Raw genomic sequence first — 13,518 nt, 5'->3', positions numbered from 1 at the left:
CTGTCGCCCAGGTCGGGGTTACACTCACCCTGCCTGTCGCCCAGGTCGGGGTTACACTCACCCTGCCTGTCGCCCAGGTCGGGGTTACACTCACCCTGCCTGTCGCCCAGGTCGGGGTTACACTCACCCTGCCTGTCGCCCAGGTCGGGGTTACACTCACCCTGCCTGTCGCCCAGGTCGGGGTTACACTCACCCTGCCTGTCGCCCAGGTCGGGGTTACACTCACCCTGCCTGTCGCCCAGGTCGGGGTTGCGGCGCAGGAAGGCGATGGCGTCGCGCAGGGCGAGCGCGTGCGCGAAGTACCGCGCGGCCTCGCCCTCACTAGCGCACCTGTGGACGGGAGGTCGTGTTAGATTATAATTAGAGGATTAGATTAAATTTTAAAGTTAGATTAGAGAGAGTTAGATTATAATTAGAGGATTAGATTAGATTTTAAAGTTAGATTAGAGGTCGTGTTAAATTAGATTTTTAAGTTAGATTAGAGGTCGTGTTAGATTATAATTAGAGGATTAGATTAGATTTTAAAGTTAGATTAGAGGTCGTGTTAGATTAGATTTTTAAGTTAGATTAGAGGTCAAGTTAGATTTTAATTAGAGGATTATATTAGATTTTAAAGTTAGATTAGAGGGAGTTAGATTGTGATGCCACGAAGCTTAGGTTGAGAACTCAATGCGTTGCGATGAGCTCCGTTTCCTTACTACGAGTTCATCATGGGATGATGCACGAGCTCCATCATCTCACGTGCACCCCATACCATCATCTTACGTGCACCCCATACCATCATCCCATGCGCCCTCCTAACCCTAATACGCATCCCACCCGTAAGTAACCCCTTGTTAAAACTTATATTTAATTAAGTCATTATTCTCTATGCGCTTATTGTTTGTCTCGTGTTAGAAGGCTAAGTCGACGCTCGTTAGCTCGATCTTGATTACTATTACCTTAACCTTACCTGAGTGAAGACCTCCTGCTCAAACAGTATTACTACTTATGTTAACTCTTGCCTTTCTACACCTTAATTTGAGTTTGTGCGAGTGTGCTTTCATTTTATTTTGTTCCATATAATGCATGTTCGAACTTCTTTGTTTCGCTCGTGTAAGATCTTGCTTAACTGGCTTTACGCCAGTGAAGGCCCGTAAGGTTATTGGCTCCTTGGAGCTTCGGTGTTTAACCCGCGTTTTTTCACATGCCTTAGTGCTGTGAATTAACTTGCATGCGCTTAACTCTCTTTAAGTACGAGCGAACACTCCTATTTCTGTTTTCACTATTTTCTTTCTTATAGTTCTCTACATGAGAACTCTTGTCTAAGATTCCTCAACGGAAACAAATAGGTTTGTTATTTTGATTTTCTGAAACTGTGTTATCATTATTCTGAATTTACTTGAATCACACTGAAATCCATTGCGTTAAAACCTTGAATCTGTTAATTTTAGGCTTAAGTTGGTTTTCTGTCTTATTCAGATAAGAATACACCCAACCGCCTCTACTTGGTCTTCAACTCAGCCGTTCCTGTTTTTTTTAGCTGAAATACTCCTAGCTTATTACGTTCTGTTGCCACATGCAATATATGGTGAGAATTGGAGAGAGACATTCACCTGAAACAGTGACTCGTTCTATTTAAATGAAATATTGTGTTCTAGACTTCTTACGTTCGAACTTGTACTTATGTGCAAACGTATTCTACTACAGTGCACGAGTTCCTCATCGCGCTTCGTGCTTCTCGTGACCTCCTGGCTTCGTTCTGCGAACCAATTCTTTTTGCGGAACCACTTCAATAAAAGATTCAACGCTTTCCTTGCTCTTTAATTTCCAATTGTACCTAAATTCAACACCCTAAAGCAAATGGCCTGGCTTCCCACTGCATGTTGTTGACATTGATTTAAATAAGTTAAACAGTTACCAGTAAAACTCTTCATTAACCTCCCGATAAATTGATCAAATACGCAAAAGGGTAATTTTCCTCTCCCTCAGCAGTTTTGGAATCACAGCCCTAAGGTAACCCCATGATAACGGGACCTCTGAATGTTATCTCTGACCTAACTTCCCCAACCGCACAAGGGCAAAAAGATCATCGCTATTAGGACAAGGACAAGTCTCTTATTTCTCTGAGTGTCGGTCCTCACGTGGGTATCTTGGAGAGCTCGTGCAGGAGACCGTCGAGCCCTTCGTCGGGCAGCTTGCCCACCTCGAAGAGCGTCACAGCGTGGGTCTTTAGGTCCTGGGGAGGGGATCATGAGGATTAGGGGAGTTAATGGGGAGATGATGGAGATGATGGGGAGATGACTGGGAAGATTAGAGCCGATATGACGGGGAAGATTAGAGCCGATATGACGGGGAAGATATGAGCCGATATGACTGGGATGATAAGAGCCGATATGACGGGGAAGAAATGAGCCGATATGACTGGGATGATAAGAGCCGATATGACTGGGATGATAAGAGCCGATATGACTGGGATGATAAGAGCCGATATGATCGGGATGATAATAGCCGATATGACTGGGATGATAACCCCATATAACCCCGTTATATGGGGTAATATGACCCAATATAACGCTGGGTGTGTGGCGCAGCTCTCACGTGGGGATGGGGGATACACTCCCTGGACATGCAGGGAACACACTCCTCCCCTCACCACGAACACTCCCTCTACACACGGGGCTCAGGTATTCACTCTCATCACTCACGGGTGACAGGTTCCCCAACCGCCCCTTGTTCCCCCACTTGCGGGGAGCAACACACCCTTTGTTCCCCACTCACGGGGAGCAACACGCCCCCTTGTTCCCCACTTACGGGGAGCAACACGCCCCTTGTTCCCCCACTTTCTTACGGGGAGCAACACGCCCCTTGTTCCCCATTCACGGGGAGCAACACGCCCCCTTGTTCCCCCGCTTACGGGGAGCAACACGCCCCCTTGTTCCCCCACTTACAGGGAGCAACACGCCCCTTGTTCCCCCACTCACGGGGAGCAGGTACCCTATATAATTTCCCCCAATTCTCGCCACACACAGGAACATCACCCCCTTTTCTCAACCACTCACGGGGGAGAGGTTTCCCACTACCCCCCTCTACTCCCCAAACACGGGCAACAAACCTCCCTCCCCAACTCACGGGGAACAAACCCCCCTCCCCAACTCACGGGGGAGAGGTTGCCCACTGTCTCCTCTACTCCCCACGCACGGGCAACAAACCCCTCCCCACACACGGGGAACTAACCACCCTCCCCAAGTCACGGGGAACAAACCCCCTCCCCACACACGGGGAACTAACCCCCCTCCCCAACTCACGGGGAATTAACCCCCCTCCCCAACTCACGGGGGAGAGGTTGCCCACTGTCTCCTCTACTCCCCACGCACCAGCAACAAACCCCTCCCTCCCCAACTCACGGGGAACAAACCCCCCTCCCCAACTCTCACGGGGGAGAGGTTTCCCACTGTCTCCTCTACTCCCCAAACACGGGGAACAAACCCCTCCCTCCCCAACTCACGGGTGACATGTTTCCCACTGTCTCCTCTACTCCCCACGCACGGGGAACAAATCCCCCTCCCCAACTCACGGGGGAGAGGTTGCCCATCATGAGGTAGGCTGTGAGGCTGGAGTCGAAGAGGAAGGCGATGCGTTTGTCGTCGGGGTCGGGGATGGGGTCGGGGGGGTCCTGGGGTGCAGGCACAACCCCAGTCGTCCCACATCTGAGGGAGGGATTGGGTGTTTTCATGCAAGTTTTTTGCGCTGGTTTAAAAAAAATGACATTTTTCATTTAATATTATTTTGGGAATTTCCAAAGGAGAATTCCTGGTTAATGACCATAAAAATTTAATTGTATAGTAAAATTTTAATAACCTTTTTGAAAATTGTAAGGATTGTATTGTAAAATTTTAATAACGTTTTTGATTGTTAAATTGTATTGTATTGTAAAATTTAATTATTAATTGTATCGTAAAAAATTCTCAATTATATTGTAAAACTTTAATAACCTTTTTGGAAATTGCATTGCATTGTAAAATTTAATTATAAATTGTATTGTCACAAATTATTAATTGTATTGTAAAATTTAAATATTAATTGTATTGTCAAAAATTATCAATTGTATTGTAACCTTGTAACCTATTGTAAAACCTTTTTTACAGCAAACGAGAACAAGCAGTAGCCCCACCTATCATCCCCATCATAAGGGGAGCTGAGGGATGCAGTGATGTCGACGGGGGTTGTGGCGGAGGGGAGGGCGAGCTCCCCATCTCCCCCCTCCAGGCAGAGGGAGGAGTCCAGGGCGACCTGTAGCTCCCGTAGCAGGTCGTCGTCTGATGACCTGCACGTACATGTACAGGTCATGCGTCGTGAATAATGCGTCGTAAATAAGTTCGTTATGCTACATCGTAAAATGTAAATAGTGTCGTTATGCTACATCGTAAAATGTAAATAGTGTCGTTATGCTACATCGTAAAATGTAAATAGTGTCGTTATGCTACATCGTAAATCGTGTCGTTATGCTACATCGTAAATAGTGTCGTTATGCTACATCGTAAATTGTGTTGTTATGCTACATCGTAAATCGTGTCGTTATGCTACATCGTAAATCGTGTCGTTATGCTACAACGTAAATTGTGTCGTTATGCAACATCGTAAATAGTGTCGTTATGCTACATCGTAAATAGTGTCGTTATGCTACATCGTAAATCGCGTTGTTATGCTACATCGTAAATCGTGTTGTTATGCTACATCGTAAATTGCGTCATTATGCTACATCGTAAATAATGTCGTTATGCTACATCGTAAATTGCGTCGTTATGCTACATCGTAAATTGTGTCGTTACTCTACGTCGTAAATCGTGTTGTTATGCTACATCGTAAATCGTGTCGTTATGCTACATCGTAAATTGTGTCGTTATGCTACATCGTAAATTATGTCGTTATTCTACATCGTAAATCGTGTTGTTATGCTACATCGTAAATCATATCGTTATGCTACATCGTAAATCGTGTCGTTATGCTACATCGTAAATTGCGTCGTTATGCTACATCGTAAATAATTTCGTTATGCTACATCGTAAATAGTGTCGATGTGCTACATCGTAAATCGTGTCGTTATGCTACATCGTAAATCGTGTTGTTATGCTACATCGTAAATAATTTCGTTATGCTACATCGTAAATAGTGTCGTTATGATACATCGTAAATAATGTCGTTATGCTACGTCGTAAATCTTGTCGTTATGCTAAGTCGTAAATTGTGTTGTTATGATACATCGTAAATAATTTCGTTATGCTACATCGTAAATAATGTCCTTATGCTACATCGTAAATTGTGTCGTTATGCTACGTCGTAAATTGTGTCGAGATGCTACATCGTAAATCGTGTCGTTATGCTACATCGTAAATCTTGTCTTTATGCTACATCGTAAATAATGTCGTTATGCTACATCGTAAATTGTGTCGTTATGCTACATCGTAAATCGTGTCGTTATGCTACATCGTAAATCTTGTCTTTATGCTACAACGACATACGCCGTGAGAGTTTCTGCAGCAAAATCGTATCTCAAAAATCGTATCTCAATCAAAATCGTAATAGTTTCTGTAGCAAAATCGTATAATTACAGAGAATCAAGACAGTAGACGATATGAAACTGAGGAATTTAAGGGATGATGGCCTCGCGATATAACTTGATATCAGATGTATGAAAAACAATAAAATATAAAGGAACAACTAACATCATGCAATATGCGGGCAAATAAAAAATATCGCGATCCACGTAATGAAGAATTTAAAAAATAAGTAACTCACCCTATTTGTGCACCACTCATGGGAGTGTCGAGAGGGGTGAGAACCGAGAGGGGTGGAGTGGGTGCTTCACTGGTGGCAGCGGGTGGGGTGAGCCAGGAGGGGTGGAGAGGTGGTGGGGGTGGGGGATCCACCAGCTGGGCAAACCCCAGGCGACAGAAAAGGGAGACGGCCATCTGGACGAGGGAGGGCTGCACCCCCAGGATCGTAGACAGCTGTGGGGGGGGGGGAAGATTATTACAATATTACAATAGGCTAAAAAATATAACTCAGTACTCACTGCAGTGAGTGACAGAGAGCGCATTTTTTCGTCGACGAAAACGTGAAGTCACGGACGGACAGACAGACCGACGGACATGACGAGCACAATAGTGCATTTTTTCCATTAAATGAGAAAATGCGCTAAAAAGGCGACATTTTTTCTCAGGGAACCCAATTTTCTGCTAGCTGTCATTATACATTAGCTCTTACCAGAACCTTGATTAACCTAGTCGAGACCTCACCACCAGTCTCGATAGCTTATGCCGAGACCGGAGACCTCAACCTATGACCCATCCACCCCCTCACCTCGTCCAGGCTGTAGTGAGTGTCAAAGCCCCGCCCCCTCACCTCGTCCAGACTGTAGTGGGTGTCGAGGCCCCGCCCCCTCACCTCGTCCAGGCTGCAGCGGATGTTGAGGTCCTCACCTCGTCCAGACTGTAGTGGGTGTCAAGGCCCCGCCCCCTCACCTCGTCCAGACTGTAGTGGGTGTCGAGGCCCCACCCCCTCACCTCGTCCAGGCTGCAGCGGGTGTCGAGGCCCCGCCCCCCTCACCTCGTCCAGGCTGCAGCGGGTATCGAGGCCCCGCCCCCTCACCTCGTCCAAGCTGCAGCGGGTGTCGAGGCCCCGCCCAATCCCTCGCCTCGTCCAGGCTGCAGCGGGTGTCGAGGCCCCACCCCTCACCTCGTCCAGGCTGGAGCGGGTGTTGAGGCCCCGCCCCCTAACCTCGTCCAGGCTCCTCGTCCAGGCTGCAGCGGGTGTCGAGGCCCCACCCCCCTCACCTCGTCCAGGCTGCAACGGATGTCGAGGCCCCGCCCCCTTACCTTGTCCAGGCTGCAGCGGGTGTCGAGGCCCCGCCCCCTTACCTCGTCCAGGCTGCAGCGGGTGTCGAGGCTCACGAAGACCTTGTACATGAGGCGTTCCATGGCATCGCCCGTCACGCGGTTCATAACAAATCCCTCAAGGGGAGGAACGCTCACTCTATCTCCGCCTTTCACGCCCACTTCGAGGTAAATGAGCCCCTTCCTGCTCACAACATTCCATTAGTTACAGATATTCGCATTGATGTCCTTTAACGATTGATACTATTTCAGCCACTGAATGATCCCGACACAATAGTATAATGTTAAACCAAATCGTACGTTCAGTTTACCTTACAACATTCGATAGTTGTAACAGTGACTGAGATTTATTCGGAACTCTTGGCCAAGTATGGTACTGCGGTTTACTGAAGTAAGTTCAGCTGACACTCACCCGTAGAGGCTGACGATGACGTCTCTGTCCAGCTCCCCTGCCGTCTGGGGACCGCTGTCTATCAGCAGGTCAATGACTGCCTTCTCAGCTGATGTCACCGAGCTCTGTTAATCAGGTGATGAGGGCGTAGGATGCATATCAAACGTCTTCATTAATAATGCAATGTTTACTTGTTAGCACACAGGTTATACCGTGCAATGCTCCTACATAACACAGCAACACAGGATATTACAACTACACCAGGCTCACCACCCCTCCCACTTTGCATTGACCTTCAACCACCTTGCCTTGCTAGGCCCTTCCATTTACCTTGTCAGACACCCCACCCACTTTACCAAGCCCACCATTCACCTACTTTATCTCGTCCCCTACCCCCTTTGCTAGGCCTTCCACCCAACCTACCTTTGCCCTCCAGGCCTTCACTCATCTTGCCTCACCCTACAACCCACCTCGACAGATCCCCACCAACCTTGCCAAACCCCCTTCCCTATCCACCTTACCATGTTCTCCACCCACCATGCCTCCCTCCTCAAACCCACCTTGACGTCAGTCTGGGTGACACGCCCCAGCCACACCCGCCACCACCACTGCATGTGCTGCAGCGCTGACGGTGCCGGCATTGTTGGTAGCAGCTCCCGCACCTGATGCAGCATGATTGCAGGAGAAAAAAATCGAAAGATGAAAAACTGAACGGATTTAAGCGAATTTAAATTCGGGATTACTACTCTAATTAACACAATACTGCATAACTCAACCTTCACTACTCACAGACACAGGGACAGCGTTACTCATAACACTCACAGGCTTCCTCATGAAGAGGCGGGTGCGGCTAGATTTGCGTTGGTTCATCAGGTCGATGTATTGGTTGCGTCCGATGCCCAGCAACCGGACGCCTGTCAAGAATCTCAGCTTTAATCCTTAGACCAGGATAACCAACTTCATTCTGACATCAGCGATTATTCATTCACATCCTAAGGGATGATTCTGTCTTGACCAATCCAATGTCATATAACTCCCCACCTCAAATGAGACTCAGCCCCATAGACCAACTGCTCCAAACAATCTTCTCCCCATATGTCCTTGTAACCTTGTGATGAGTTTAGGACGTCGTAGTCCACGGTCACGCTGATGCGCTGCCTTCGTCGTCCTCCGTCTTCGAGTCGTCGTCGGATGTAACGTCGGACGTAACGTCCTTACCTGCAGCCCACTTACCACTTCTAGATCAACACCATTGACCCACCCCACTCGCCTCCAGCTCCCCACCACATCCACGACCCTATGTCACTACCTGCCACTCGCACCCCACCTCCTCCTCTCATTTCCCCCATCAGCTCCCCACCTCCCCCACTACCCACAGTCAACGGCCGTGAAGTTAGGCAAGGCGTCGTAGGAGCGCTCACTCGCCATCACCTCTCGCATGGCGCGCTCGTAGTATGCAAAGGGCGTGATGCGCAGCCCTGCCACCACCACCTGCAGGCGAGGGCAGTCAGGGACACATGTAGGTATTCTGCATGGAGGGCTATCCCTAGATGAAGAAATTAGATGTGATAGATAATGAAATTTTGTCCTATATATACAATACAAAATATGCAAGATCTGTAACATGTGAATGATGCAAACACAAATGAACAATCAAACCAGTACAATATATTAAACAAATTGTAGAACATAACATAGTATGCAAAATCAATAAATAATTCATATAATACTTTTGTTCACTCTTGAATGTGTCTTTAAAATTTTGATATAACAGAAGTTTGCAATACTACTTGTTCAGTGAATCATGAGAGGAATTATTCCTAAGTGTTGAATTCAAAGATTGGCATTAACATTACAAGTGTTGATAAGAGAAACTCTATAACAAATTAAAGAATTCAAGAACTACACTTCACACTGTTATTTAGCTATATGTATTTATATATACAGTGCACCTTTGATTGCATGTTACATGAAATTATGGATAGATTTTTTTTATTAGACCATAATACAAGAATGTTGCAAGGAAAGTAGAAAAAATGAATGTCTGATGTTAGAGCGCAACTGGCTGATGCAGAAATAATGCTGTCATACACTCAACAACTCAAAGTATCAACAACAAAGTGTCATACACTCAACAACTCAAACAATTCAAGAATGGTTTGAAGTGACCATGAACATTTACTTGACCAGGTTATGTTGTTTTACTTCACCTTAGACAGATGATACGGGTACAGCATCAGCTGGCGTCGGCTGGTCTCCACCAACTGCTCATAGTAGCCACGCTCACTTTGCACAAGCTGGCTCACTGCAACATTCTTTTATGAATAGATTGTTTAAACTAAAAATAATTAATGGAAACAGCAGCCTACATAGAAACAGCTAACTGCAACAGCAGAAATCAGCATCAGGCTTCCTGTAACTGCAGAGTAACTGGGACCTTGATTACAGCAACACTGTTAGAAAAAATGGTCCCCCCAGCGTTCTAGTGGCCGGTTGCCCCGTGAAAATAAACTGTTTTGCCGTTTTATCAGATGTTTTATGGATTTCTAGTGTTAAATTAGAATAAAAACAGCAACACAGTGTTTCTTTTCACGTGCCGACCGGCCACTGAAATGCCAGTAATACCATTAATGGTAACAGAGGGCCAATTGGCAACGGGCTGCAAACATTGGAGCAATTTTCAGCCAACTTGTAGACACAGATCCAGTGAAAAGTAGTCAATTCACTGCAACAGTTGGAGTAATTAACATTGGCTCAATGCCAATCAAGATCTCCATAGAAATGATCTCCCAATATCATAATCCATAGGCTGAAACACATGCAAATGACCTGGGCAGTGAAGACTCATAGACCAAGCCTTAATCAATAGAGTAAATTAATAATAAACCTTTGAGAATACTGTCAAATATTTCAAGCACTTTTCAACCCACCTAAGTTGCCACGGTAAGGCAGTTGTGTGCTGATGCTGTACTGTATGACGTGTTTGTTATACTCCTTTTCTGAGTCACCAACCATCTGGTCAGACAGAAATAGCACTTGAAGCAAGTCTTACCATAACCAATACTGCATTTATTAGAGAAAATAATGACTTTAAATTAATAAACTCTAAAGGATAATTGAATATCTCAACTGGATTATGAGAAATTTTAGAGTACATATTCACTTATTATTTTCATTGTAAATATACCTATACTAAATAGACATATTAAAAAACATATATAATTGCTAGATGCTCTCATGAAATGATTCATTATGTACAAACCATGCTTCACACAAAAGTTCAAGATGGGAGGGACTGACCTGCCTGACACTGTGTGGCAGATCTGCAAAGCTGATGTTGGCAGCAATGTGCTTTTCTATCTCAGCATTCATTTTGGCTTTCTTGAACTAAACACTAGAAAATAAATAAGATATATTTGCTAAGTTTTTTGTCAACAAGATTTTCACTGTTGTGTATACTTATTTTAAAATACAAATAACTGCATGCTGTTTATTGAGGAGCAGCAAATTAAGTGCAGCATCTGTCAAGTGGCAACATGTAATAAATCAAAGAAAAAGCATTGAAAAATAACAAAAGTCTTTGACTCCTTCTTTGCATCTTGATTGGATTTCACAATAACAAAACAAATTCCAATTGACAAAACATTCATGATTTGATTTTAGAATATCAAATCATTCTCATTTGCATACTGTCAAATCTCAATGCCACATTCAGTCATTCACCACTTAGCAGTTACTACTGCACTTAAGCCAATTAAACTGACTTAAGCAGCCACTCATCAATAAAACCATATAATCCTGGTTAGAATAATAATTTATAGGGTTTGATAACCACATAATAATAAAAAAGCATTTACAATCAAATAAAAAGTTATGCCTCAGTGACTCAGTCTTGTTTACAAAATAGATTCTTTCTATTAAAGGCTCATCACATAAGTGCTTGGCAAATTAATATCAGTGGCATTGATAATTGATGTTAGGCTGTACCGTCAAACAGGGTAATAAGGGATGATTTTAAGTATTTTTTGTTAATAACTTCTTACCATGGAACATTTCATAAATATGTTTGGGCTTATTTTAAAGGTATTTGTAAGGGCTATTGTATGGCATCTCTGAAAAAATTCTATATGCTATTTGTAAGGTGCCAGACGCAAAAGAAAAGCATTCCAAATTCCCTCTGGGAACAGGATAATTAGGGACACTTGAAATAAAACTTAATTTTAAACCTTGGAAGCATGCACATCAGGGTTGGCAATGATTAAATCAAACTGATTAAATTGTTTGATTTTTTATAAAAAATCATGATATTTTAATTTTTTTGATTTACTAAATTTTTTTTATATATTTAAATATATTGACTGGCAGTCTTTAATTTATTTTGAGGAATTTTTATTCATGGTTTGGTATAAATGTACTATGACAAATTGGAATATAAACCTGTTGCCTTTAGTGTGTATTATGTTCCAAAGAATTGTATGTTTTTGGTACAGAGGCATCAAGTGTTGCAATACATAGTACATAGCTAGCAGCTTAGCTAATTCTTATAAGGCTATGAGTAGTCTTTAACTAACTATTTAAATATTTGTTATATATTAATTACATTATAGAATTTACATGTGTTAGCTGACTAAGCTTGCTTATATATGAAGGGTAGGTTGAGATTGTATTGACCTTTTAGGCATTTAGAAAGATTTTATAAAGAAAGATAACATTACAAAAAGCCAAAAAAAACCGGAAAAAGCAAAAAAAAAATGAATGAAAAAAATCATGGAAAAATAAAAAATCATTGATTTTGTTTTTTTTTTATTTTATTAAAAACATCAATAACCCTGATGCTGTCATGCTGATGCAGATTCTACTCATACATTACTAACAGTAAAAGTAGTACTCAAAAGTCCTCCTTTTCCTTTGTAGATGAAATAGATGTAGAAAGTAGAATAAATGACATTTTCTGTGATTTTTACTTGTTTTTCCTTTATTGATATGATATCATATTCATATACACACATTATCAATGTTATTGATGAGGTGGGCTGTAGTGCGCTACATGTAGTGGCCGCTTCATTTTCAGTAGCGGTGCTACATTCAAGCAATTGTAGCAGTAGCAGCGCTACATTCAAGCAATTGTAGCAGTAGTGCCCGCTACATATTCAAATCACGATACAAGCTACGAGGTTTTGCCGCCACAGCGCTACCGCTACATTTATAGATAAAGCCTTTAGATTTTACATAATACTAATAGTATTAAATACTATTTAAAAACCAGTATGATACATACATAATATAAATTACAGAATGAAACTGTACAAAAGATTTTGGTGATGGTGTAATGTTGTCAACCTTAGCCTGTTAGGCTGTTACTAGTAACTAGTGTCAACATGTTACTGTTTGTTGTTACCAGATCCAGAGGTGGGACTGGGAAGTAGCTTACTAAATGTAGCGGCCACTACATTTTCAGTAGCAGTAGCGGTGCTACCACTGCTACATTTAGGCAAATAAAGCAATTGTAGCAGTAGCCCACTACAGGGTTGGCAATGATTAAATCAAAATGATTAAATCATGTGATTAAATCACTTGATTTTTTTATAAAAAAATCATGATTTTTTTTATTTTTTCAATTTTTTTTATTTTTTTTTATTTTTTCATATATTTAAAAATATTGAGTGGCAGTCTTTAATTTATATTGATGTATTGTTATNAACTTAAACTTGATCATTACAAACAAAATGCCTGGAAAATTTTCAAAAAAATCCATTAAATAAAAGAAAAATAGAGAATATCTATCAAACAAGAGACATTTAAATAATTTTATAACAAATCTGAGGTACTATACAACTGAAACAGTTTGTCCACTTTTGATCCTCCTTTTCATTTATAGTCAATCACCTGGCAGAGCACTGTATGCTGTATCTAAGGAAAGCATTCCACCTTGGGTGGAAAGCTTTTTTATAAGTGAACCTCCATTTCTAGAATTCCACCCTGGGTGCTACCACTGCTACATTTAAGCAAATAAAGCAATTGTAGCAGTAGCGCCCACCGCACGCTACATTTAGAGCATGTAGCGGACTAGCGGTAGGCCGGTACTCCCGGTAGCCGCTGCTACATTTCTAAGTAGCGCTGCCCAGCTCTGTTGATGTAATATAACTCGAGATAAAAGGCCATACTATTTATTATCACTCTACAGACTGCGATAGCTACTCATTTCCTGAAATATCATTAGGTATCTTTCTTTCCTTCCTGTGTTAAATAGGC

The 13,518-nt window shown here is 42.9% G+C and overlaps 1 protein-coding gene across 1 annotated transcript in view; it reads right to left on the bottom strand.

Annotated features, from left to right (window-relative positions):
- The window catches only part of LOC108664995 (protein FAM91A1), a 15,832-nt gene extending 4,889 nt beyond the window's left edge, over positions 1-10,943 (bottom strand). The window contains exons 1-13 of the mRNA XM_018151705.2: positions 10,567-10,943; positions 10,197-10,281; positions 9,477-9,571; positions 8,643-8,757; positions 8,089-8,180; positions 7,827-7,928; positions 7,288-7,391; positions 6,900-7,059; positions 5,779-5,990; positions 4,154-4,306; positions 3,557-3,689; positions 2,124-2,218; positions 29-330 (exon numbers count right to left, since the gene is read on the bottom strand). Coding sequence (XP_018007194.1) covers positions 29-330; positions 2,124-2,218; positions 3,557-3,689; positions 4,154-4,306; positions 5,779-5,990; positions 6,900-7,059; positions 7,288-7,391; positions 7,827-7,928; positions 8,089-8,180; positions 8,643-8,757; positions 9,477-9,571; positions 10,197-10,281; positions 10,567-10,638 — 1,720 coding nt within the window. The 5' untranslated portion in view covers positions 10,639-10,943. The remainder of the gene's footprint in view (positions 1-28; positions 331-2,123; positions 2,219-3,556; positions 3,690-4,153; positions 4,307-5,778; positions 5,991-6,899; positions 7,060-7,287; positions 7,392-7,826; positions 7,929-8,088; positions 8,181-8,642; positions 8,758-9,476; positions 9,572-10,196; positions 10,282-10,566) is intronic.
- Between the last annotated feature and the right edge of the window lie 2,575 nt (positions 10,944-13,518).

Source organism: Hyalella azteca, unplaced genomic scaffold (assembly GCF_000764305.2).
Source record: "Hyalella azteca isolate HAZT.00-mixed unplaced genomic scaffold, Hazt_2.0.2 contig13225, whole genome shotgun sequence".
NCBI lineage: Eukaryota > Metazoa > Arthropoda > Malacostraca > Amphipoda > Hyalellidae > Hyalella > Hyalella azteca.
This window is presented reverse-complemented; position numbering and strand designations above follow the sequence as displayed.